The sequence below is a fragment of the Mustela putorius genome, unplaced genomic scaffold (assembly GCF_011764305.1).
Source record: "Mustela putorius furo isolate JIRA1106 unplaced genomic scaffold, ASM1176430v1.1 tig00003836_pilon_pilon_pilon, whole genome shotgun sequence".
Taxonomy (NCBI): Eukaryota; Metazoa; Chordata; class Mammalia; order Carnivora; family Mustelidae; genus Mustela; species Mustela putorius.
In genome coordinates, this window is record NW_025421989.1 from 18,817,611 (window position 1) to 18,841,316 (window position 23,706).

Genomic DNA, 23,706 nt, shown 5'->3' on the forward strand with positions numbered 1-23,706 from the left:
GTGCGTGGCCGTTCCCGCCGCCGCCGCAGGTCTATCCCCGGCCCGAAGCCGGCGCCCGCCTTCCCGGGAAATTCTCTGGAGGGGGAGTGCGAGGGGAACCATAGTGGCTGCCTGGTAGCTCAAGGCTGGCGCGCACACGCACACGCCCAACTTTGCCGAGACGTCGGCGCCCCCCGGGCTCCCCCGCGCCCCCTGCGGCTCGGCATGCTCGGAGACCAGTATCTCTCCAGGTCTGAGATAAGGTGTCCCCCACTCCCACGCTTGCGTCTTTGAGAATGAGAGGGCGGGGTGTTGGAGAGAAGGGGAGTAACGCTACGGATTCCCGGTTCACAAACACTCTACGCCCGCCCGCAGGGGCGCCTGCTCCAGCCCCGCCGCCACCAGGTCCCCCAGACCCGCCTGTGACGACAGAGGGAGGAGGAGGAGGCAGGGCGGAGAGCCGGGAGTCCGGGAGCTCCACCGACTGACCATCAGGACCCGCACTTTTGTTATTGGGGGACGGGGTGGGCGCGCAGGTTGAGGGGCGCACAGGAGAACTGCCCAGCCCCAATACACTCTGGAGCGACCCTAAATAAGGGCGAGAAGAAAGAGTCTCCCCAGACGCCTTTTGGGTAGACGTGCCCCAGACGCACATTCGGACCCCGTGGTCCCGCGGCAGCTGCAGTGTTGGGGATAATTTAAATGGCTCTTACTTGAGAGGAGGCGTGATTTCCACGTTCGAGCGTCTTCGCTCCCCACCCCCTCTCCGCACCAGCCAGTGCGCGCCACCACCTGAGCCTGGCGAGAGCCCGGGCGCACGCAGTCTTCAGCCTCCTCCTTTCCGCCTCTGGGGGTACTTGGCTCTGAGCGGGTCCACCCGACGCCCCCCGGGAGAACTCTTTACTTTTTGTTTGGAAAATCGGGGCCATTTCTTTATTCATCTCTGGGTCTCCCTGGAGGAGGACAGGGAAGGGGAGGGCGTGCGAGGCGGGCCGGGCCGGGGGAGGGGAGCGCGGGCAGGGGAGGGGACTGGGTGTAGCCTGGAATTCTCCGTCCTCGTGTTCCTAGGCTGGCGCGCAGAGTCTCCCCAAGATAGCGCCGCCGCCGCTCCCCGCGCCACCCCGTCGTTGGCCTTGGGGGTCGGGTGAGTGGGGTCATGACGCGCCGCGGGGGCTGCTCCGGGCCCCTCCCGCGCTGAGCCGGGACGCGGCCCCGCCGCGCGGAGCCCCTCGGGCTGGGAGGCGGCGGGGGGTGGGGAGGGCGCACGGGGTAGGGCGGGGTGGGGGCGGCGCGGAGGCCGCCAGGCTGGGGGGCTCTCTGGGCCGGCGCGGCCGCGGGCAGGAGGGCGTGTCTCCGGCCCGAGGGGACCCTCCCGAGGCGCGGCGCGGGACTCCCCGATGGTGGTGCCGCGGCTCCGGGAGAGCTCCGGGTCTCGCCTCCGCCGCCGCCGCCGCCGCCGCCGTCGCCGCCGCGGGCGCCACCACCGCCGCCGCCGCCGCCGCCGCCGCCCGAGCCCGCGCCGAGCGTGCGCCTCGCCCTCCTCCCGCGCCCGCTCTGCTCTAGGATGCTGCGGCAGGTTCTGCACAGGGGCTTGAGGACGTGTTTCTCCCGGCTCGGCCACTTCATTGCCAGTCACCCGGTTTTCTTCGCCTCGGCGCCCGTGCTCATCTCCATCCTGCTCGGCGCCAGCTTCAGCCGCTACCAGGTCGAGGAGAGCGTGGAGCACCTGCTGGCGCCCCAGCACAGCCTCGCCAAGATCGAGCGCAACCTCGTCAACAGCCTCTTCCCGGTCAACCGCTCCAAGCACCGACTCTACTCGGACCTGCAGACCCCCGGGCGCTACGGCCGGGTCATCGTCACCTCCTTCCAGAAAGCCAACATGCTGGACCAGCATCACACCGACCTGATCTTAAAGGTGAGAGGGGGGCGGGCGCGGGCAGCCTCCGCTGGGCTAGCTCTGCGCGGGGGTCCGGTCTGAGAGCGCCGCCTCTCCCATCCCAGGCGGCTGCCGCAGGGGCTCCCCTGCACCGCGCGCCCCTCGGAGGCCGCCCGGAGCCTCCTAGCCTCCTGGCGGGAAGCGTCCGGGTCCGGGCCCTGCCCTGCCCTGGCCGCTGTCGCCGCCACCCCGGCAGCTGCTGCAACAGTTGGGGCGGCAGCAGCCACGGTACTGTGGTCGGTGCGCTTGTTTTGGTCGCAGTGGTCTTGGGGGTAGGGAGGCTTGGGGGTAACTGGGCCAAGAAGGAGCAGAACAAGAGAAGACATTCTAGAAAGTCCTGGTACTTGAAAACAAAATATTACGCTTGGGCGGGGGCGATATTCAGAGACCCCTCTCCCCTCTCCCCATTCTTTACTCTCTTCCTCTGACCTTTGGAGTGATTTCAGAAAGGCTGCCCTGAGGGGCCGGGAGGGGGCAAAGGAATGAGAGGCGGGATGGTGAGGAAAATGCCTCCTACCCACCCTGGAATAAGTGTGGTGCCTGGCGAGGACGCGGGGCTGCCCTGCTGCCCTCTCCCCAGAGCGAGGTGGCCATCTCTGTCTTCCTGGGTAGGAAATGATGTCTGTCATTCGCAGTTATTTTGTCTTGCACAGTAGCTCCCCTCTTCCGAAATGCAAAAACTTCTTTGGGAAAACAGGGATTCGATTAATCCACTTTTGTTTGGGTGCATTTGGGTGTGAGGGTGAGGGGCAGAGCCAAAAGGGTGAGGACAGAAGCCAGGTTGTGTGGCCCTGAGAAGAGCACAGGAAATCTAGCAGCTGGTTAGAGGGTGACACTTGTGGAAACAGGTTGTGCTGTCAACCCGAGGTGGAAATTTGATGTGAAAAGTGAGGTTAATGGTGATAACTTTCAAGAAGTTCCTAAGAAAAGCAGAGGAGTGAGGACTAGAGATGGGAAAGTGGAGACCTTCAGAAAGAAAAGCAAAAATAGGTGAGAATGTTCCATCCAAGTCCCTGGTGGGAATTGTGGGGCTTGTTTATTACTTAAGGTGCCCCTGTGCGGAGGGTGACGACAACCAGTCCCAGCTGGAGCCCTGGGGCAGAGGCACAAAAAGGGCTGGTTTTGTGAGGGTCTCTGGTCCAGATCGGGGATTAGAAGAAGCCAGTTAGATTTCTAGTCCTCTTATGCCACTGGGAATCAGCCAGTGAACCTAGGGAACTCTCTCTTCTTTCCCTCTACAGGTAACCCTCTATATCCCTGGAGACCCACTAATTTTCCTATGTTACTTCCCTCCCTCTCTCTGTTGATGTGTTACCTATCGGCAATTAGTAATGAGGGGAATCCGACCAGGGACCCAGTAGAATTAGGACCTTCCCACGTTGGATGGCTTGTGATATTTTAAATGGCACACACATCATCACAGAACCTTAATAACAGTGGTCTGGAAATATTTGATTTTCTCATGATTATGCTTCCAATATCGAAGTGAGGTTGTTTTGGGTTTTTTGGTCCCAATACTTCAGTGAACATATTCTGACACACAGAAAAATACTGCCCCAAATGCTTTCCCAAGAAAACACATAGTAGTTTCATCGCTGGCTTAAGGAAACTATAATTTAGCCAGTCCTGACAGCTGGAAAGGTACCCTATATTTTGATAGATGATCTACTAAATGATGTTTCTCTTTGTATTTCCCCCCCCCCCAACGTGATGTTTCCACTGGCTTCCCCCCCGCCCCAACAAACCATCACGCCACTGTGACAGGCAGTCACCAGTTACATTCACTCTCAAGGTTAATGAGACATCAACAGGCACATCAGACCTCTTTTCAACAGGATTGTTTCTCTCCTATTTGATTTTGATCTGTTCAGGACACAAAACCGTATTATCAGAGAAAGTTGGTACTGGAGAGAAAGAGGGAAGCTGTCTTTGCCTCCGTGGCTAAAGGGCAACTTTAAAGGACAGCGGTCTTGTCAGTAAATTGTTTTCGGATTCGAGATGGTTTTTCATGTGCTAGGTGTCTGGGGAAAATCAGAACCAAGTCAAATAGTGGTCAGAAGCCATTTCAAGCTGATGGCTCTCTGGTCAAGTGAATTCATACAGTTTATAAAAACTGAAACCTAGAAAACTGAGGGAATTGCCTCAATTTTATCTATCCATTTTTTTCTTTCTACATCTAACTCCTGTATCTGGACAGTTTGGAGGTGGGGGACAGAAAAATGGACCTCCAATAGTCATGGTAATATGAAGTGAGGGAACGATCACTTATTGTCATCTGTCTTTCTTTCCATGAGATGAAGATGTGTCCTTTACAAAAGGTGTTAAGAGTCAAAGAGTCACTGTTTCTGACCTTTCTAGTGTTATTCTGATACTTCGCTGCTGGCATGAAGGGTAGCCCTGACAGCTAACATTGCATACAGCACCATCCAGCTCCTGCCTATTCGATGGCATCGCATTTGAAACGAAGTGAACAAAACACAAGCTGGGTTTTATGAAGGCTTTCTCAGGCCCCATTATGAAACCAGAGGAAGTACCTTGCAGGGCTGCGTCCTTTACTCCTCATGGTTCTCTGTGGTTGGACCCATTCTATGAAGGAGATCATTGGGATATTAGTCCAGCTACTTTCTGAGAAAAATAGAATGGGAAAGGATGATGACAAAAAGTACAAGTCCGGGTTGATTTTTCTGAAATACAACTGAGAGTATCAGCAAGAAAAAAAATCTAAACTGATCTTATTTGGAGGAAGCTTTCTCAAATTTGTGCAGGTGACATGGTGCCATGCTCAGTCTGTGCAGCATAGATTTCCACCCCAAACTATGAGAGGGGTGACTGTCCCTAGCAATGGTTTCCTCTGAGGTCTGTGAAGCAAAGAGGTGATGTGGGGTTAAGGGGGGGTGGGACCTGATATTGCTAGTAAAGGATCAACCACTAATTTCTGGACATCTCTAAAAGTCTTCATTTCACTAGAAGATTAAATTTAGCTCACTATTATATTTTAACAGAAAATCCAGGATGTTCATCTCAGAGCAAATTTCAGAGTAGCACCTCATGAGCTTTTATAAATCTGTTTGTTCTTGATCACCGAAAATGAAGTGGAAGAAGGTCTTGTTGGTAATTGATCTAGGCTGTGACCAAGACACTAGTTGATTTATCCCAGAGTCATCTGGTAGAATGAAGGACCAGTTTAGCCCAGTCCTCATAATAATAATATCACCTTTATATCACTCTGTACATTAGAAACACACAGTACATTTAAATAGAGCAAAAACCTCAGGGTAAAAGTGCTGCGATCCCATTTTACAGAGGAGAAATCTGTTCCTTACAAAATTCACTGAACTGTCCACAGAAAGAAGACAAGGACAGAAACAGGACAGGACGGGGTTTTGATTCCCGGTCCAGTACTCTTCACTACAATTTACTGCCTCCCATATGATAAACTACTTGAATGATTAAAATGTACATTTTTAAAATCCAAATGAAGTATACTTGACTAAAGTCTCATTCCTATCTCCCAGTGTCATCTTAGCAGTGGTAACTGGATGGTGAAGACATTTTCTTGACTGATTCTGTCTGGTGTCAGGGAAAATCCCCATAGAGAAACTCTAGATGCCCAAAGTAAAGCATAAGATACTTGGAAGTTACAATACACAAAGATAGAAAGATAAATGTTTTACTGGCAGAATCTCTGGGTGATTGGATGAAGCTATTCCCTATCTGAGCACAGTTCACTCTCCGGGGAGATTCAACTCCAGTGCCTTACACAGTGCCTGGCACATTGTAAACCCTCAGTACTTGTCAAAGGGACCTGCCTTAGTTCATTCAGACATTTATGTGATGGGTAAGAAGACTCCATAGAAACTACCTTGAAATGTATTTTCAAAATGACTTGTTTTTATTTTTGCAGTTTCTAGGCTTCTCTTTTTCCATAATACCCTTCTTCTTTCCTCGATAACCTCTGTAGTCCTATTAGAACGTATGTCAGTTTTCAAATTGTGTGGGGGCATTTCCTTTGCACAACTTCTTCTTCTTCGAAGGAACCTCCTGGGATATTTTACTCCAAACCAATGGAAGGACACATCCTCACTATGCAGACATTCTCCCGCTTACAGAGGAATCTTATTAAATTCAAATATTGAGTTTCAATTAAAAAAAACTTTTTACGTTTAAATACATTAAATAGAACTAAGTGGCAAAATGAGATTAACAGCATTTAACTTGGAATTAATTAACTCAGGCTTTCCAAGAAGGGCAGCAGAACTGCTCGCTTGGGGTCATGAAGACCTGGAAGCTGGATCCAGATTCCAGTTGTCTTCAAATACTGTCTCAGCACTAGTAGTCTCTACCGGAAGAGCCATTGTTCCTCTCTCTACAGTCTAAGAATGGGCCAATTCCAGCTGACTTTTGAGTTCAGAAGGAGGTTTTTTTTTTTTAAATTTAATTTAATTTTTTTTTTTCAGTGTTCCAAAATTCATTGTTTATGCACCACACCCAGTGCTCTATGCAGTCCATACCCTCCTTAATACCCACCACCAGGCTCACCCAACCCCCCAACCCCTGTCCACAGTCTCATGGTTCCTCTCCCCCTCCAATTTCCCCGAACTCACTTCTCCTCTCCTCCCTATGCCCTCCATGTTATTCCTTATGCTCCACAAGAAGGCGTTTTTATATTTTCAAAATATTGTAACAAAACAAAACAAAAACAAAGAATATGAGGCAGAGATGGCATATGGCTCTCAAAGCCTTAAACTATTTACTCTGTGGTTCTTTACATTGAGAAGTTCCTGTACTGTCTTCCAAACCCCTTTACTGGAGCAATTTCTAGAAGTGAATACTGTTAAGTCACGTGGAAGGCAGCGGTTCTCACCCAGGGGGTAGTTTTGCTCCCCAGGGAACACTTAACAAGGGTAGGACACATTTTTCACTGTCACGATGGCCGGGGGCGGGGGTGCTGCTGTGGGCTTCCGATGTGTGGAAGTCAGGGATGCCGTTAAACATCCCGCACACACAAGGCTGCACCCCACAGCAGAGAATTATCCGGCCCCAAACACTGCTTGAAGAGGTTCCTCCGTGTTTCTCTGGCTTTGTTAGGGTTTAAACTTTTTCTGCTGCATGGATTACGTCAAATGTAAAATTGCCAAAGAGAAGTTCACATCTTACAGGACTTCGGCTGGAGACAAATACTAGGACCTCTTGAGGAGATGCTTTCAGGCGCGGTCGGGCAGAGATCAGATTCTCCCGTGTTATTTTCCCCAAGATGCTATTTTCTTGCTCTCCCTCACACCTCTGTTCTTTATAGTCTAAAGCCAAGAGCCGCCCGAAAGGCAAAGCTGCTCCATTGACACTGGCCTTGAGACCTTTCTGAGTGGCCCTGGCTGGCAGGCCAGATGGGCGAGCTGTAGCAGTCGTCCTAGCGCACTAGGCGGGGCTCCTCCTGACAGTGTGTAAGCCCCCACCCCCTGGAGCCGTGACCTCCTGAGGAGGCAGGAAGCAGTGCTTTATTGCCTGGTCCAAGTGCTTGGCTTTCCAAACACAAAATGAGAAAGGAGCGAGCTTGTATCCAAGGAACAGTGGACCAAAGGCCCCTGGGTTTGGAGGCCGCCTTAAAGGTCACCTCTGCCAATGCTGACACTGGAATCTGCTCTTAGCATCTCAAGGTGCTTTTCCTGGTGACAGGTGCCATGGCCATTGGAGCACTCGGTGAGCTCTGGGAGCGGCAGGTACTCTGAGAAAAGATGGAGTCTGAGCCTGAAGGGGCAGCGTGTGTGGAGCTCCTGGGCCAGCCACATGCCCTTTGCCCTTTATTTCGGCACTAGGGGAAAAATTAAGGAGAGACTGAAATGACTCTTCACTCTCCTTTTCTCTCACAGGAGGTGCATCCCAGTGATCCAAGCACTGTATCCTTCTAGGGCAGTCTGCCTTCTAAACACATTTCCATGGCGTGAGTAGTAGCCTTGAATGCTCGTCAGGCTTGTCTCCTTTAGATTTGGGGAGCAATCTCTTACCTCCCCAGGCAGATGAGCACTGGGTGCAAATTTGGGTAAACCATTCCTTCACGCTGAAATGTACAAATAAAGCTGTAGCAGGAGACGAAGCCCACCTTTTTGATGCCACACAGTATCTTGATAGATGCCTATTAGAGTGAGAGAAGCGTGGTCCTAAAAAATTTACACAAAAACAGAACCTCTCAGAAGTCACCAGACTTACAAACCTCACAGAAAGAACAGCTGAGCCTTTAAGGGGTGACTCCTTCCACTAAGAGGAGAAGGAAGCTAAAAGAAGCTGTCTGTTTTCTGCCCGAGAGGGCACAGCATCCCCTCCTCTCCCTGCACGGGAGCCAGGAAGGCACAAGGGACCAGGGAACGTGATCAACTCTGACTTTGTGAGATGCGCCATCTGGTACCTGACTTTGGGGCTCAGTGTGAGCCCCAAGTGATACTTGAGATAGGCTCAAAGCAGCCCTTTGAAGTCAGCTGCTTGGTAGCACATCTCAGCAAGCAGGCCTGTCTGCCGTGCTGCCTGTGCCGCTGCCACAGGCCCGGAAGGCCGCAGAACTTCCGAGGACTCCTGCCAGACTGATTTAATGACCAGCAGGGGAGGTGAGTAATCTCTAACCTTTAGAAGATGAAAAAAAAAAAAAAGGGAAATCAACACCAGTTGTTATTTCATATGGGAAGCCCTGAATAATGTGTCGTGCCTTCGACTTCAGAATTCATATTTTGAACAAAAGGATGCAATGAGGGATGAGGGAAGCTATTTTTATCCTCTTGCTCTCTAAGAAATCCTCCTGAGAATATTGTTTCTGGTATTTTGAAAGATCCCCATTGTTAGGTCTTACACTTTAAGTTTGACTTGTGGGTTCCAAGTATAGTTGAGAGGAGGATTTCCATGCAAGCGGGTAGCTTGGGAGGTGATATCCAAAAATCCCAGTAAGAAAGTGGGGACATGAAACAAGGGAGTGGCGGGCAGCCAGTTAGGGGAGCCAGGGGTCCACTGCGGGCACCTGGGGCTCGGTGTGTCTGGGGATACATGAGAGACACTGTAGAACACAGGTCCAAGTTACCCCACTGGTGGGTGAAAACGCCAGATATTTATTCCCCAATTCTGCAGCCATCATCAGTTGGTCCAGCTGCATCTGGGGGCACTAAATGAGCCCGACAGTTCCAGATGCTGTATGTGCCCCCTAGAATCAGAATTCTCCTTGTTGCTTTCTGAAAGCCTCAGGCAAAGAGCTGCAGGTGTTTACAGTAAGAGGACTTGGCATGCAGAGGGAAGGGGGAGCTGAGAGCGTGCAAGTGGGGCCCTGACAGCGGCTGTCTGCCCCAGGGTCTCAGCCCATCTAGGGTTACACGTCTCGGAACTCAGGGCCCCCATTCCTAGGCCATGTTCATCCTTTCACTCAACAAAATGGCCATGCCTGCATCTCCACGAAGCTACAGGCAAGAATGATCCAGCAGAGCTGTTTCGTTATTCTCGAATCCGAAAACCCATTTTCATTTTTAGTTCTGCCCCTGGATGGTAGTAAAGATGATTCCCAACAGGGCTTGGACACCACCAGGACTGGGGGTTTCTATGCCAAACCCCCAGGAGTGAGGGGCCCAGATCCAGCCACTTTTCATGAATACAAGAAAAGTCCACAGGCTTCTTCTCAGAGCTCCACCTCCACCCGTGGACGCGAGTTGCTCTCCTCCCTAGAATCGCATTCACTCCTTACTTTGGGTCCAGCTGGCGTGCTTCCTACTTTGCGAGGCCTTCCCACATTCGTGGCTCCTTCCCTCCCTCAAGTCTATCTGGCTTTCAGTCATCTCCACATTCCTTAACGCTTAACTATACCGTTATTACATAATGTGCTGTATTGTCACCTGATACTCTCTCTTAAATAAGATCATAAGCTCGTCAAGGGCAGGAACAATGTCTCCTATTCCCAAATTTCTCCTGGAACCTAGAGTATGCCGCAGGTAGTTGATAAAATATTGCCAGTTCATGCCTTATAGGATGGAAAAGGTGCTCTCCCTTCCATGTTGATTTATTTTGGTCACACTAGAACTGCTAATTTTTCAACATTGAAAGTGAAATTCTTTTGCCCAGTTTTCCATGGGCACCACAACTTTGCCAAATACCACAGCTGCGCCAAATCCTAATTGTCTCAAGGGAAAAAAATTCATCTCTGCTATAGCATCATTATTATAAGTACTCAAAAAAAAATCTTTGTAACATTCAATACCTTACTTTTGTGAGGTTCCCATCATTGCCTCTTGTCTTTGTTCTTGTTTTGGCTTGGCATCTAGGCCAGTGGTCATGTGGAGTAAAAGATGAATTGTTCTTGGACTCTTTAAGAGGCCAGTCACCTGGACACCTTGGGAAAACACAGATTCCACTTCAGCCCCGGGGTGGGACCCGCAACTCTGGATTTCTAACAAGCTCTCAGGCGATGCTGCTAGTCGGTAGAGTGCAGGCTGAGTAGCAAGGCTCAGACTTAGTCCTTGTGAACAGAACACTGGATTTCGAGTCAGGGGAGCCAAGCTCAAGTCCCAATTTCCCTAACTTTCAGACTTTGAACAAGCTGCTGACACTCCCTGAGAAGCAGGTTCCTCATCTGCAATAGCGTCCTCTGCACCCACTCACGGTAAGGACACACTGAGATAAGGTATATGACGGCACTGTGTAACCACAGCCTTCTGGAGCCTATGTTATCATTATGGCTCTTGGCCTTGAAAATGTCTGTTATTCCTTCCTACGTGCCAACTCCTCCAGAGCCATCGTCGTCCATTGAGTAAATAACACATGTAAGCATTTGATCCAGCAGGCCATAATGGGTGCGCGGTCTCCATTCTTAATACTCAGATTGGCAATTTGTTGGTTTTTAATGACTCCATCTGAGTCGTAACAGAAGACCGGATTCATCCTACTGCTGAACACGCAGCTCCTACCTTCTTGGGCAGGCAGAGCTGTCAGTGGGGATGGGTGGATTGCATTTTGCCCCCTTGAGGTGCTTCCCTGGGGTTCAGAACCTCATCTTCATGCTTGACAGGGCTTCACAGGCAAAGGAAGCCTTCACTTCCTGCCCAGGGAAATGTCTGGAATTAAAAGCTCTGGGAGACTGTGGGCTCCCACTTCAGTGCTCCCTTCAGCACTCCTCACAGCATGCCAGACAGGGATTCTCCAGCTCTCTAGGTGAGACAGTTGATAACTCTCCTCTCTCACTTAATTTACATGACTACAGTGTTTCCCTGCGAAATCTTGCCCACATAAGTAGATCTGCAAGCACTTCAAAGGGAAAGGTGTTGTCAGAATTGCCAGAGATCAGGAGAACCAGGCAAAGTGATAATTGTAAAGCCCTTTGAAACTGTGAAATGTAAAATTTTGCTGACTGGGGTTTTTATTCATTTAGGTCAGTGCATTTCCCTACCTTCCCCTTTCTAAAATTTCTTTTATGGGATTATAAAAGAAATCTATAATTATTTAGGATCAAAATCAAATCCACCAAGGAAAATTCCCTTGCCTACCTGGTTCTCTACAGCCTGAACTCTTCAAATGGAACTAACCTCAGTGTAAGTGAGGATTAGTACATCTTCTCAAATTTGAATATGCTTTCTAATTCCCTGGGAATTTTATTAACATGCATATTCTGATGTAGTGTCCGTCTGAGACAGCAGGCCTAAGATCCTACACTTCTGACAAGCTCTCAGGGCTGCTGCTGCTGCTGGTTTGAGAACCATGCTTCGTGGACCCAAGGAATCTTTGTGTATCCTGACTTATTACTCAGTGCCATTTATTTATTTATTTATTAGATTTTATTTATTTATGACAGAGAGAGACAGCAAGAAAGGAAACACAAGCAGGAGGAGCAGCAGAGGGAGAAGCAGGCTTCGAGCTAAGCGGGGAGCCTGATATGGGGCTTGATCCCAGGATGCTGGGATCATGACTTGAGCTGAAAGCAGATGCTTGATGACTGAGCCACCCAGCCGCTCCGCTCAGTGCCATTTAACTGCCTCCATATTTATTTATTTATTCATTTATTTATTTATTGACAGACAGAGATCACAAGTAGGCAGAGAAGCAGGCAGAGCGGGAGGGGGAAGCAGGCTCCCTGCTGAACAGAGAGCCTTATGCGGGGCTCCATCCCAGGACCCTGGGATCATGACCTGAGCTGAAGGCCGAGGCTTAAACCCACTAAGCCATCCAGGCACCCCAACTGCTTCCATATTCTAAGAAAGGGGCTCTCCAGCTTGAGCAGGGTATCCCCTGGAAGGTCTGTCCCAACACAGATTCTGTGTCTCACCCGAGTTTCTGATTCTGTAGGTCTGAGCTAGGGCCTGATAATTTGCATTCCTAACAGGTTCCCAAGGTGATGCTGTTCCTGTTTGTTCAGGGAACATACTCTAAGAGCCACTTCTATAAAGTTGCTTAGTAATTAGCTGCCAGGTCTAATTCCAAAAATACAGTTTCCCTGTCTATAGAACCCAGCCCACAGGTATAAGCAGGTGCAAGATGTAGTTGCTCAGCAGTTAATTCTGAATGCTGTGTAAAGGCTACTTCGTAAGTAGGAACCTTTTAAGTTTTCAAATTAAGGCAAGTGTATTGGACAGAGAGGCCTGCTCTGCTGCCTGTCTGCAGGGGCTGGAGTCTGGGGGGAATGGGGCTGAGAATAAGAAAAGAGAGTCTGAGATGGAGCAGGGGGTGGGGGAGGACACAAAAGCCCCCCTACCCACGCATATGCTGTAGATGTTATTGCTACCATCACTGTGTGATTGCCCAAGTTTCCTTTTTCCAAAGACTTCCCACACAGGGTCACCTGCCATTTGCTTTTGCAGAAACTTTCTTTTACATCAAACCAGAGGCACAGTGGGTACAAATAGGAGCTGCATGTTGCGTTTCTGAGGCAAGGACCCAGCTCTGTGGTTGCCAGAGGCGAGGTATCCGCCGGGAGGGCCCTGACAGCTACTGTTCAGTTTCAGCTACTGTCTGATGTCAGTGCTGTTAAAGAGAGTTAAAGTAGAGCTGGAGTGAAGTTCAGTAAGTACTGGTTTGGGCATAGTAGAATAACAACTTCAGAGCCCCCAAGTTCCATGTTTGAGGCTGGAACTGTTAACATGTCCTTGATCAAAGTCACTTAACCTCTCTTCAGTTTTTGCTTCAACGTGTTAAGAGTTTGGAAGTTGTGACTCCCATCTTTACACTAAGAAAAACAGACAACCTGAAAATCAGTGACTTCTCTTGGACACAACAGAGAACAGGGAAACTGTCTTACCCAAATCTGTAGAAGCAGGCACATCCATACAGATGTAGTCACAATCTGCTTACCTGAAGCAGAAGGCTCCAGTATAAACACTTAAATGGTATTTTGATAAATTGATGGAGCCTGAGTATGAACTAGCATGAAAGTGAGAGACTCCTGGGAGCTGCAGCCACTGTCTTTATAGGGGGAGGAATCAGGAGGCTCATATTTTCTTGGGCCTTATCTCCAGAAGCCCCACCAGATTCCCAAGGTGAAGATCTGGCAGGGAGAGGTGGATGAGTAATCACTGTGAAATCCACCTGATCTTCCCCATAACAAAGGCCTGCTCTGTAAAGAAGAGGATTTTGCTAGAGCACAATTCTGAAATTTTGTCCTAGGTTCCTTCCCACCGAAGCCTCCTTCAGCCTTTCTGTCTCACCTACGTGGGGTGGGGGGCGGTGTAAGAGTCCATATGTGTCAAGACTGCAAGGAAATAGACTAGAAGCGCTACATCCAGGGAAGGAAACAGAGGACGATGTTGGGAGGTGGGTACAATACCACTGAAGAAATATTTGTGAAAGTCATGCCCAAAACACAGGCCCATTAAAGACTGACAATGCATCAGGAGATTATTATATAGCATTTCCCCTCCCTAAATCTTACCACCATATCAACAAGTTTCCAGTATAATAATAGTAGATGTCAGCTGCAAGACATAAATTCTCTCGAGAGGGAGTACTTTAGGGAAGTCCAAAGTCAACAGTACAAACAAAAACTGTGACAATTGAGGAATTTGAAACTTCTGGTACATATAGCCACAATAAACATTAAATATATCCTGACCCTAGAGTAATGTAAGTCCTCACTGTAAAGGCCCGTTTACCTCCATTGGTATTAATTGATAAAACATGAAGAGCTTTGGAAAAGAAAACAAGAATTCTAAAAGAAAAAAATATAGTCTAAAGAGACAAAGGAAACACTGGTACCATACTCAGATATGACACAAATGTTAGAATTATCAGATAGCAAATTTAAAATAACTATGATTAATATGTTATGGGCTTTAATGGAAAAAGTAGACATTAAGAACAAATAGATGATGTAAGTAGACAGATGGAAACCCTCAGGATGAATCAAAAGGAAATGCTAGAAATTGAAACTGTAGCAGGAATAAAGAATGGTTCTGATAGACTCATCAGTAGACTCAACACAACCAAGGAAGGAATCAGTGACCTTGAGTACAAGGTAATAGAAACTTCACAAACTGAAGGACAGAGTTATAAGAGTGAAAATGCCCGAGAACATAAAAGAATTGTAGGATAGTATCAAAAGTTATAATACATGAACAATTAGAATGTCAACAGGAGAAGAGAGAACCCAGCCGAAAAAGTATTTGAAGTAATAATGGCAAAGAACTCTCCAAAATTAATGGATACAAAATTACAGGTCCAGGTGGCTCAGAGAACCCTAAGGATAAATACCCACAAAGCCACACTTAGGCAAATCATATTCAAACTAGAAAAAAAACAAAAACAAAGAGGAAATCTTGAAAGAAGCCGGGTGTGGGGGGCAAGGGAAGGAACACTGTGCATATAGCATACAAAGATAAAAATTATAGAAAACATCTCATCAGAAACCACACAAATAGGAAGACAGTGGAGTGAAATATTTATAAAGAGTTGAAAGGAAAAAAATCTCACCAACCTAAAATTCTATATTCAGCAAAACTATTCTTCAAAGAGCAGGAGATAGAAAAAATTTCTCAAACAAAAACTAAAAGAATTCACTGCCTGCAGACCTGTCCTGCAGGCAGAACTGTCCTGCCTGTTCTTCAGGCAGAAGAAAAATTATATGGGTCAAAAACACATATCTCGGGGCGCCTGAGTGGCTCAGTGGGTTGGGCTGCTACCTTCGGCTCAGGTCATGATCTCAGAGTCCTGGGATCAAGCCCCGAATCGGGCTCTCTGCTCAGCAGGGAGCCTGCTTCCTCCTCTCTCTCTCTGCCTGCCTCTCTGCCTGCTTGTGATCTCTGTCTGTCAAATAAATGAATACAAATCTTTAAAAAAAAAAAAAAACTCATATCTAGGGGCGCCTGGGTGGCTCAGCGGGTTAAAGCCTCTGCCTTTGGCTCAGGTCATGATCTCAGGGTCCTGGGATGGAGCCTCACATCAGGCCTTCTGCTCAGCGGGGAGCCTGCTACTCCCTCCCCCCATCCCACCTGCCTCTCTGCCTACTTGTGATTTCTGTCTGTCAAATAAATAAATAAAATCTAAAAACTCATATCTACAAAAGAAGAGTGTTAGAGAAGGAATAAAAGTGAAATAAAGTCTTTTAAGTTTTCTTTTTCTTAATCTAAAAGGTAACTGTCTAAAGCAATAATAGTAACAATATATTATGTGATTATAACATATAGATTAAGTGGAATGAATGTCAGTCACATCACCACGGACAGGAGGGAGGAATTGGAAATACTCTATTATAACCCAACTGTACTACACATAAAGCATTACAGTATTATTTGAAGATGAACTTAGATATAAATATATATTGTAAGTACTACAGCAGCCACTAAATTTTTTTAAAAGAAGTAAAATTGATATCCCAAGGGAAGAGATAATGTGGAATAACTTAAAATTCTCAATTAAAACCAGATGAGGCAGAAAAAGAAGGGGAGAAAAAGAAACAAAGAACAAATGCAACAAATAAAGAATAACTACAACTATGTAGATATTAACCCAAGTGTATCAGTAGTTACTTTAAATGTGAATGGTGTTAAATATGCCAATTAAAAGACAGAGTGACTCAGAGGAAGCCAAGAAAAAACAAGACCCAACTCTTTCTTGTCTATAAGAAACCCACTTTAAATATAAAGACTGAGACAGGTTAAGAATAAGTGGGTAGAGGAAACTATACCATGTTAACACTATCAAAACAAAGCTGGAATAACTCTATTAATTACAGATGTGGCTGACTTTGGAACAAGGAAAATTATTAGGAAATAGAGGGCATTACATTAAAGATAAAGGGATCAATTCTCCAAGATATTAAATCCTAAACATGTATGCATCTAACAACAGGGCATTAAAATACATGAGGCAAGAAAATGATAGAATTGAAAGGATAAAGAAGCCTACTGTTAGAGTTGGAGCCCTCAACATTCCTCTGTTAGTAAGTGACAGGGCAAGCAGGCAAAAAATCAGTAAGTATACAGATGACTTGGACAGAAGGAAGTGGCAGGATGTTTAATAATCTGGGGAGAGTCATGACTCAATTTTTATAAGGACAACTCTTCTAGAAGTATAGGAGTTAAGTTGGAAAAGCAAGATGTTGGAGATAGGGAGATCCCCCCTCCTCCACCCAGAGAACTTTCGCTTCAAGTCTGTAAGCAAGAGGTTTTGAATAGGATTGCTATAGGAGAAAAAAGGACCTAGACTAGACCACCATTTTCCAAAATGTGTTTCAGGAAATTTTCCTTTGATGTTGCAAAAACAACAACAACAATGACAATAACAACTGGATTCTGTGACAAAATAACATTGGGAAACAATGTTTATGGTATCTCCATATCAGATCCTCCATACTTAATGCAAATTAGCATATCAAATGCTTTCAGAGGAAATCTATTTAACTCTGTCCAGCTCAGCATTTCTCAAGTTTATTTGGTCATGGGTACTTTTTACTTTTTTGGTGACCATTACTAACATCCCAAGGAACTAATATGCTTCATAACACACTGAAAACACTGTCCCTAAAATAGGGAGGTGCAATTAATAGGACTTGATGTTCATTGGATGTGTGAGTAAACAAAGGGGAAAAGGTGACATTGGCCTAGAGGTTTCCCACCTGGGTAAGTAGAAAGAGGATGCTGTTAACCATAACAGGAAGCAGGTGGGAGAAAAATCTGGAGGAAAAGATTCTGGTATATAACTGTTGGATATATACCAGTTGAAATAGTGCCATAATATGGATTTGCAAATCTTTAGGAGGCAACTGGAAATTCAAATCTGGAGTCTAGAAGAGAGGTGAGGTATTGATGTGAACCTGTGATTGGACAGCATAAAGGTGAAACACCAAACCATGGCCATGGAATTCATTGCCTAAGAAGAGTGCATTTGAATGTGAAAAAAAAATCAGAAGTGCCAGAGACAGAATCTTGAGTAATATCAGATCTAAAAAGTAGGCAAAGGTAGAGGAGTCAGACAGATCCTGGAAACCAAGGTTAAGAGGTAGTAGGAGAGAAGAAAGTCATGTCATGAAATTCCTCATGGCAGAGAGGTAGGGTTCAGGTCAAACCACATGTATTTACTGAGCACCTTTGTTTGCCAGGCATATGGTAGATGATGCAGCAGTGAAGAAAGCACACCCACGATTTAATTCAAAGGATTCCCTTTGAAAAGGTCAAGATGCTTAATCATCTTAGATATTTTTTAAGTATTACTTGACCCCATATTATTGCCTTAACTGTAAATATCTGCTAGGAGTTAAGAAAGGGAGGACTGAAAAGTAGCCATTGGATGTACACGCTTAGAAGTCATTGTTGAGTTTTGGTTGAGTGCTGGGATAGAGTCTAGTCTGGAGTGGTTTGAGAAGTGAGTGGGAGGTGAGGAAATGAAGTTAGCAAGCATGAATCACTCTCTGAAGTGTAGCTGGAGACAGAAAATGTAAAGAGCTCCTTACAGAAGGGGAGATGTGGCAGAAGCTAGAAGTGATGTGGGGTCACTGAGGCCTTTTTTCTTTTTTAACATGAGGGAGACATGAGTGTATTTCAAAGCTCATGGGAAGGAACTAGTAGAAACAGAGGATGTATTAGAGGAGATTAACAAGACTAGGAAGAGGAAAGGAAAGCCAGAATCCAGTGGAAGAAACAGATCTTAGAGGGAGGGTCATGGTCTTGATTTCCACAGGACAAGAGGACAGAAACGGATGTGGTGTCAGCAAGTTGAAGGTAATATCTAAGTGATGGCTTGGGTTTTCTCTGCAAGACAGAAAATAAGGTCGGTAGTGGAAAATGCATCTCGTCAAGCGCTAAGGAAAGTGAGTATTTGTCTAATATCTAGGTGCTTGGAAGCCAGTTGACAAGGCAATGAGGTAGTAACAGGTAGTAAATTGGAAGCCATCTCTTGAGCAGAATTTGGGTTTGAAAACCAAGAGTTTTACTTTCCCTTTTGTCTCAAGATGGGCAAAAAGTATAGAGAAGAAACTGAAGTGCAAGGCAAGTTAAGAAAATTCACATTGGGTAGCTCTAAATTTCAGAAAAACAACACAGGTTATGTAGAAAGAAGGATTTCTTTTCTTTTTTTTAAAGATTTTTATTTATTTATTTATTTGAGAGAGAGATTGAGAGAATGGGTGGGAGGAGGAGCAGAGGGAGAAGCAGACTCCCTGCAGAGTAGGGAGCCCAATGTGAGACTCCATCCCAGGACCCTGAGATCACGACCTGAGCCGAAGGCAGATGCTTAACCGACCGAGCCACCCAGGTGCCTGAAAGAAGGATTTCTTAACTCTAAAAGTTGCTTGGTATTTGGATGACTCATCAGAGGAGACTGAAATGACCTAGAATGGTTCAAACAGAGGTTGGAGCTGTGACCTCCCAAGGGTGACAGTCTTCAAATTCCATCACATACCTAAGTGGTTTTCAGCCCTGACTACATGATAGAATCACTGGAGGGATTCACATATACCAGGTCTCGGTCTCACTCCCATAGATTCTCATTCTATGTGTCTGGGAACAGGGTGGCCTCCTCCACATCCAGATTGGCAGCAAAAGCAGCGACATCCCCAGCACGGTGTGAGAATGGCAGAATCCCAGGTTCCACCCAGACCTACTAGATCAGGGTCTGCATTTTTACAGGATCCCCAGTTGATTTGTGTACACATGAGAATCTGATATATGCCGGACTAAAGCATAGTCTAGAGTGGGGCCAGACATGGGTATTTTTTTTATAAACATATATTTTTATACCCAGGGGTACGGGTCTGTGAATCGCCAGATTTACACACTTCACAGCACTCACCATAGCACATACACTCCCCAATCAGACATGGGTACTTTTTTAAAGGTCCCTGGGAACTTCTGTGCAACCACAGTTGAGAACCACTGCTACACAGAAAAAGAGATACTTTTAAAGCTGTATTTAGCTCATGTGATAAAATGTCAGCGCATTCAATGTGCAAGCCCACCCATTCAAGCCTGGAGAAATCCAAGTAAGACCCGTAGTTAATAGCAGTGTAGCAAAGTGAGTTTCATGGTTTCGAACATGTGCTTTCATTATATAAGAAGTTATCATTGGGGGAAACTGGGTGATGGATACATGGGAACTCTGATGTATACTGACTTATTCTTGTGAATCTTAAATTATTTTAAAATAAAAAGTTAAGAAGAAAGCATTTTAAGCAAAGAGAGAGCCTGCCTGGGATAAGGAACAGCTGTTCTCCATCATCCTCTAAGAAATAAACAGGCTCCGTCATTCATTCGGAAGGGAGCCATTGGAGGATTTAAAGCAGAGGGGATGACAGGTTTGAATTTGTGTTTTGGAAAAATAAATCTGGTGGCAGTTTGGAGGACTGACTAAAAGCAAAAAAAAAAAAAAAAAAAAAAAAAAGTGAGTTAGGAAGCAGAGTCTGTCGTCCAGATTATCAGGGCCAGAACCAAATCAGGAGGAAAGGAAATGGAACACTGGAACACAAGAGGATGGATTTGTGAGATCTGGGAGGTGAAATCAACAGGATTTGTTGAGTGACTCAAAGACTGTCAATGCCGGCTGTGTGTATAGGCCCCCAGGAAGCTTTTTACAATACAGATGCCTGAGCCCTCGCCAAGAGATTCAGATTCCAAGGGGTGAGGCTGGGCCCAGGCAGCTGAGTTTGTAGCGTTCTACAGGTGGTCCAAATGAGCAGGGTTGAGAGCAGCTGGCTCCGGCTGAGGAGGCGGGAAGTGCAGGGTAAACCTCACAGGTTTTCAATCCAGTCCTGCCGCTAACCAGCAGAGGAGGAGGAGGAGGCAGCAAAGAGACAGCCAGGATAAATTAGGGAGGTAGCCCTTCCTCTTCCACTTGTTTTATGTTGAGTAAAATTGTAAAACTTGGGAGTTAAAATGTATAAATCCATAATCCTTGCAATCTAGCTCTCTTCTTGTGCCTTACATAAACAAATCTATTTTTAACTGAAAATAAAACCTTAGTTCAATTGTGTCATCTAAACATCACCTCCGCTTATTAAAAACAACTTTCCGTTAACCCCAAATTTTGAAACACTTATACAAAGAAATCTTCAGGAGGCTTGGCTAAATGCTTTGACAAAGAGGTGAAATTCCTTGTTTTTTACTGCTCCTGGTCCCCCTGCAGACTCTAGAAAAGCCTTCCCAACCTCTCTCCTAAATCCACCCAGATATTCTTTCCATCTTCCTCCACCCAAGTCTTTCATGTCCGATGGGTTGGTTTTGCTCCTGTGAGGCTGCGTTTTGGAATCCATCCAAACTCTGCAACAGGTGTGGAGTGTGGTGTTGGTCCCGCTCTCTTGGGGGCCTCAGGCTCACGGAGCTTCTGAAGTCAGCACTCTGGGCTACTAAACCCCCAGACCGCATGGAAGGTGTTCTGGGAGCATGCACAAACTTTCAGAGCCGCAAGTGGGAAGCAGCCGATGGCTAACGGACTGTCTTTTACAGGGCGACCTGCCAAAGCCACCAGTCTCTGCTCATTATAACAATCTGAGGTTTCCCTACTGAGAGTTGCTTGCTGCCTATTGGGAGCTGTCTTTATAAAGTTGTGTGCAAAGCGCCGTGAAATGCTTCCATTTCAAAATGGTCTGCTCTTTAGCATTTCAGTTTTCCCGTTTAAGGGCTTTTTCTTTTGCCCATTTTTTAAAAAAGATTTTATTTATTTATTTGACAGACAGAGATCACAAGTAGGCAGAGAAGCAGGCAGAGAGAGAGGAGGAAGCAGGCTCCCCGCTGAGCAGAAAGCCCGATGCGATGCGGGGCTCCGGGCTGGATCCCAGAACCCCGGATCATGACCTGAGCCGAAGGCAGAGGCTTTAACCCACTGAGCCACCCAGGCGCCCCTTTGCCCATTTTTTAGCTTAAAAAGAGAAGTTACAGAACCCACTCGTAACCATTATAAAAGCATAGAAGCACATCGCAGAGTTTAACTATTCTTTTAAATGGTTAATGTGAAAAAAATGTTAAGATACAGGGATACTTCTTTGTCCTTCTAGTCCATCTCAGCTTTCTACTAGCTTTGTTATTTACAAGGTAACAGAATAACACCTAAGCTCATCCATTTCTTAAATGAATCGAAACCTAGTTTGCAATCTGCAGGCTTGTTTATATTGATTTTGATAAAGCTACTAAAGCTTGGAAAAAGAGTGGAAATGATAGACTGAGAGTTTAAAAAGCTCTTTATTCCTAACTCTAATGTCTTGTTCATTCAGGAGCTGCATATATTAATATCTGCCCGTGTATTCCCCTGAGGGCTGGGCTGGAAAAGCATTGCTATGCTATTTAGTTTTCCATGTAAATTGCTGCATCTTTACCATTCCACATACCAGGACATATGCTCATTGTAGCCGGCATCTTTTCCAACCTGTTCCGTTTCCCCTTGTGTGTTTGCCTTTTTGTTTTGCTTCCTCCCCGCCCCCGCCCACCAAGTCTTGGCGAACTAGCTAGTACTTCTGCTCAGTCCAGTCAGTCACAGTATTTAAGCAGGTTTCAGGACACAGACATGGCACCTGTTTAATGCATGCCGGTGACGGCAAGGCGACGGAACGAGAGTTCGTTGGCTTGTCCAGAATGTCTCTGCTTTGGGTACGGTGTGCCTGCGTGGTGCTGGGAGGAGCGATGTAACAAAGAATAAGGCTCAAAGAGCTGAAAGAAGGTGTCCTTATGATGTGGCAAGTGATGACAGATGTGGCCCCATGCAGAGGACCAGTGAGGACCTCATCTGCTTTTCCAGGGCAGACTTCCTGGAGGAGGTAATGCGTGAGTCAGGCCCGTCACTCCTCCCAGTGTTAACAACTGGAAGGGAGGGCTGGGGACGGGGACTTGACTGCTCACTCGGCAGCCCTTTCCAACGCAGCCCGCTTCTTACAGCTGCTGGGCTGCAGCCGCTCCTCCCTCCAATAGAGGACGGGGCTCTGAAAGGTGCACTGCAGATCCTCGCTGCCTCACGTCAAATAAGGCACGGCAGAACATCGTGACAGCAAACCTTGCCGTCACGCACCCCACCCCAAAGACACATGCTGCTTCTCACAAAGAGCGAAACGAAACTTCCCTCATGTCAAGAAATAGGCAGTTGCCGTATGACGAGAATACCACTAGTCAGGCAGGAAGAATATGGGATTTCCAGGCATTAAATGAAAACTATCACGTGTTTCATGAATAGCAACCCAGGGGCGAAAGTGCCAGCTGCTCTTTCTGACTGAGGCGGGGAGAGGTTCCACCATTTACTAAGAACCCGTGATGTGCTCTTCTGCCAGGCGCTCTCTCTCCACTGTCTCACTCAGAACTCACCGACTCTTCTAGATAGTAATGCCATTTTGATGAGGAGGAAACAGGCTCAAGAAGGAGACTCTGCTCAGGGTTATCAGGTGGTCACTAACTTAGTTCGCTATAAACACAAGTCTGTAGGACCCCGATGTCAGGTTCTTTCCAGCATACCAGGCTGCCTCTGGAGCTCTTCTTTCTGGAAGTCTTTCCAGTCAGTCTTAATTGTCTTGATGTAGATCTTCTCTTACAAATCAACAAGGAAAAAACAAAACAACCTGCTCTCTGAAGGGGCAAAAGGCTGGAACAGGCCCTTTGCAAAAGAGGACAGCCACGGGGCTCATGTGATTGTGCAAAGGGGCTTCGCTTTAGGCATCGTGGAAACGCAAATCAAAACCAAAATGAGATACCAGCACACACTCACCAGAACGGAAAACATTTCAAAGGCTGATATACAAAGCGGTGCTGAACATATGGGACAAATAGGACTTCCACCCATTGCTGGTGGGAATGTAAAATGGTACAATCACTTTGGAAAACTTTAAATACAGGCTTACTCTGATCCCTAAATTCCACTCCTGGGTCTATCTACCCACCCTGTGCTAGCCTGAGACTGGCGCCCCCTACTGGCTCCCGAGAGCGGGGCTGGCATTTCTCTTCCCCCCTTTTTTTTTTAAAGATTTTATTTATTTATTTGATGGAGATCACAAGTAGGGAGAGAGGCAGGCAGAGAGTGGGGTGGGGTGGGAGGGGGGGAGCAGGCGCCCCGCCAAGCGGAGAGCCGGATGTAGGGCTTGATCCAGGACCCTGGGACCATGACCGGAGCTGAAGGCAGAGGCTCAACCCACTGAGCCACCCAGGTGCCCCTGGCATTTCTCTTCCTAATTCACTTCCCCCAGGGAGCTTGAAATTGGGCCATCAAAGCTGTTTTTATTAGAGAATTCACTGTTAAACATGTAGCAATGTGCCACTGTATATACCTGAAAGAAACATCTGTGCATGTCCACCAAAGGATGTGCACAAGAATGTTCGCAGCACTTTTATTTATAAAAACCCCAACCTGGAAACAACACAAAAGGTCCTCAAACAGGAAAGAAC

The 23,706-nt window shown here is 46.8% G+C and overlaps 1 protein-coding gene across 2 annotated transcripts in view; it reads left to right on the forward strand.

Annotated features, from left to right (window-relative positions):
* The first annotated feature begins 486 nt into the window (after positions 1-486).
* The window catches only part of PTCHD1 (patched domain containing 1), a 58,496-nt gene continuing 35,276 nt past the window's right edge, over positions 487-23,706 (forward strand). The window contains exons 1-2 of one of the 2 annotated variants that reach the window (XM_004769181.3): positions 487-1,123; positions 1,543-1,894. In XM_004769181.3, coding sequence (XP_004769238.1) covers positions 1,544-1,894 — 351 coding nt within the window. In that variant the 5' untranslated portion in view covers positions 487-1,123; position 1,543. Of the gene's footprint in view, positions 1,124-1,284; positions 1,895-23,706 lie in introns of those variants that run through there. The other variant, XM_045089407.1, reaches the window with a different exon arrangement.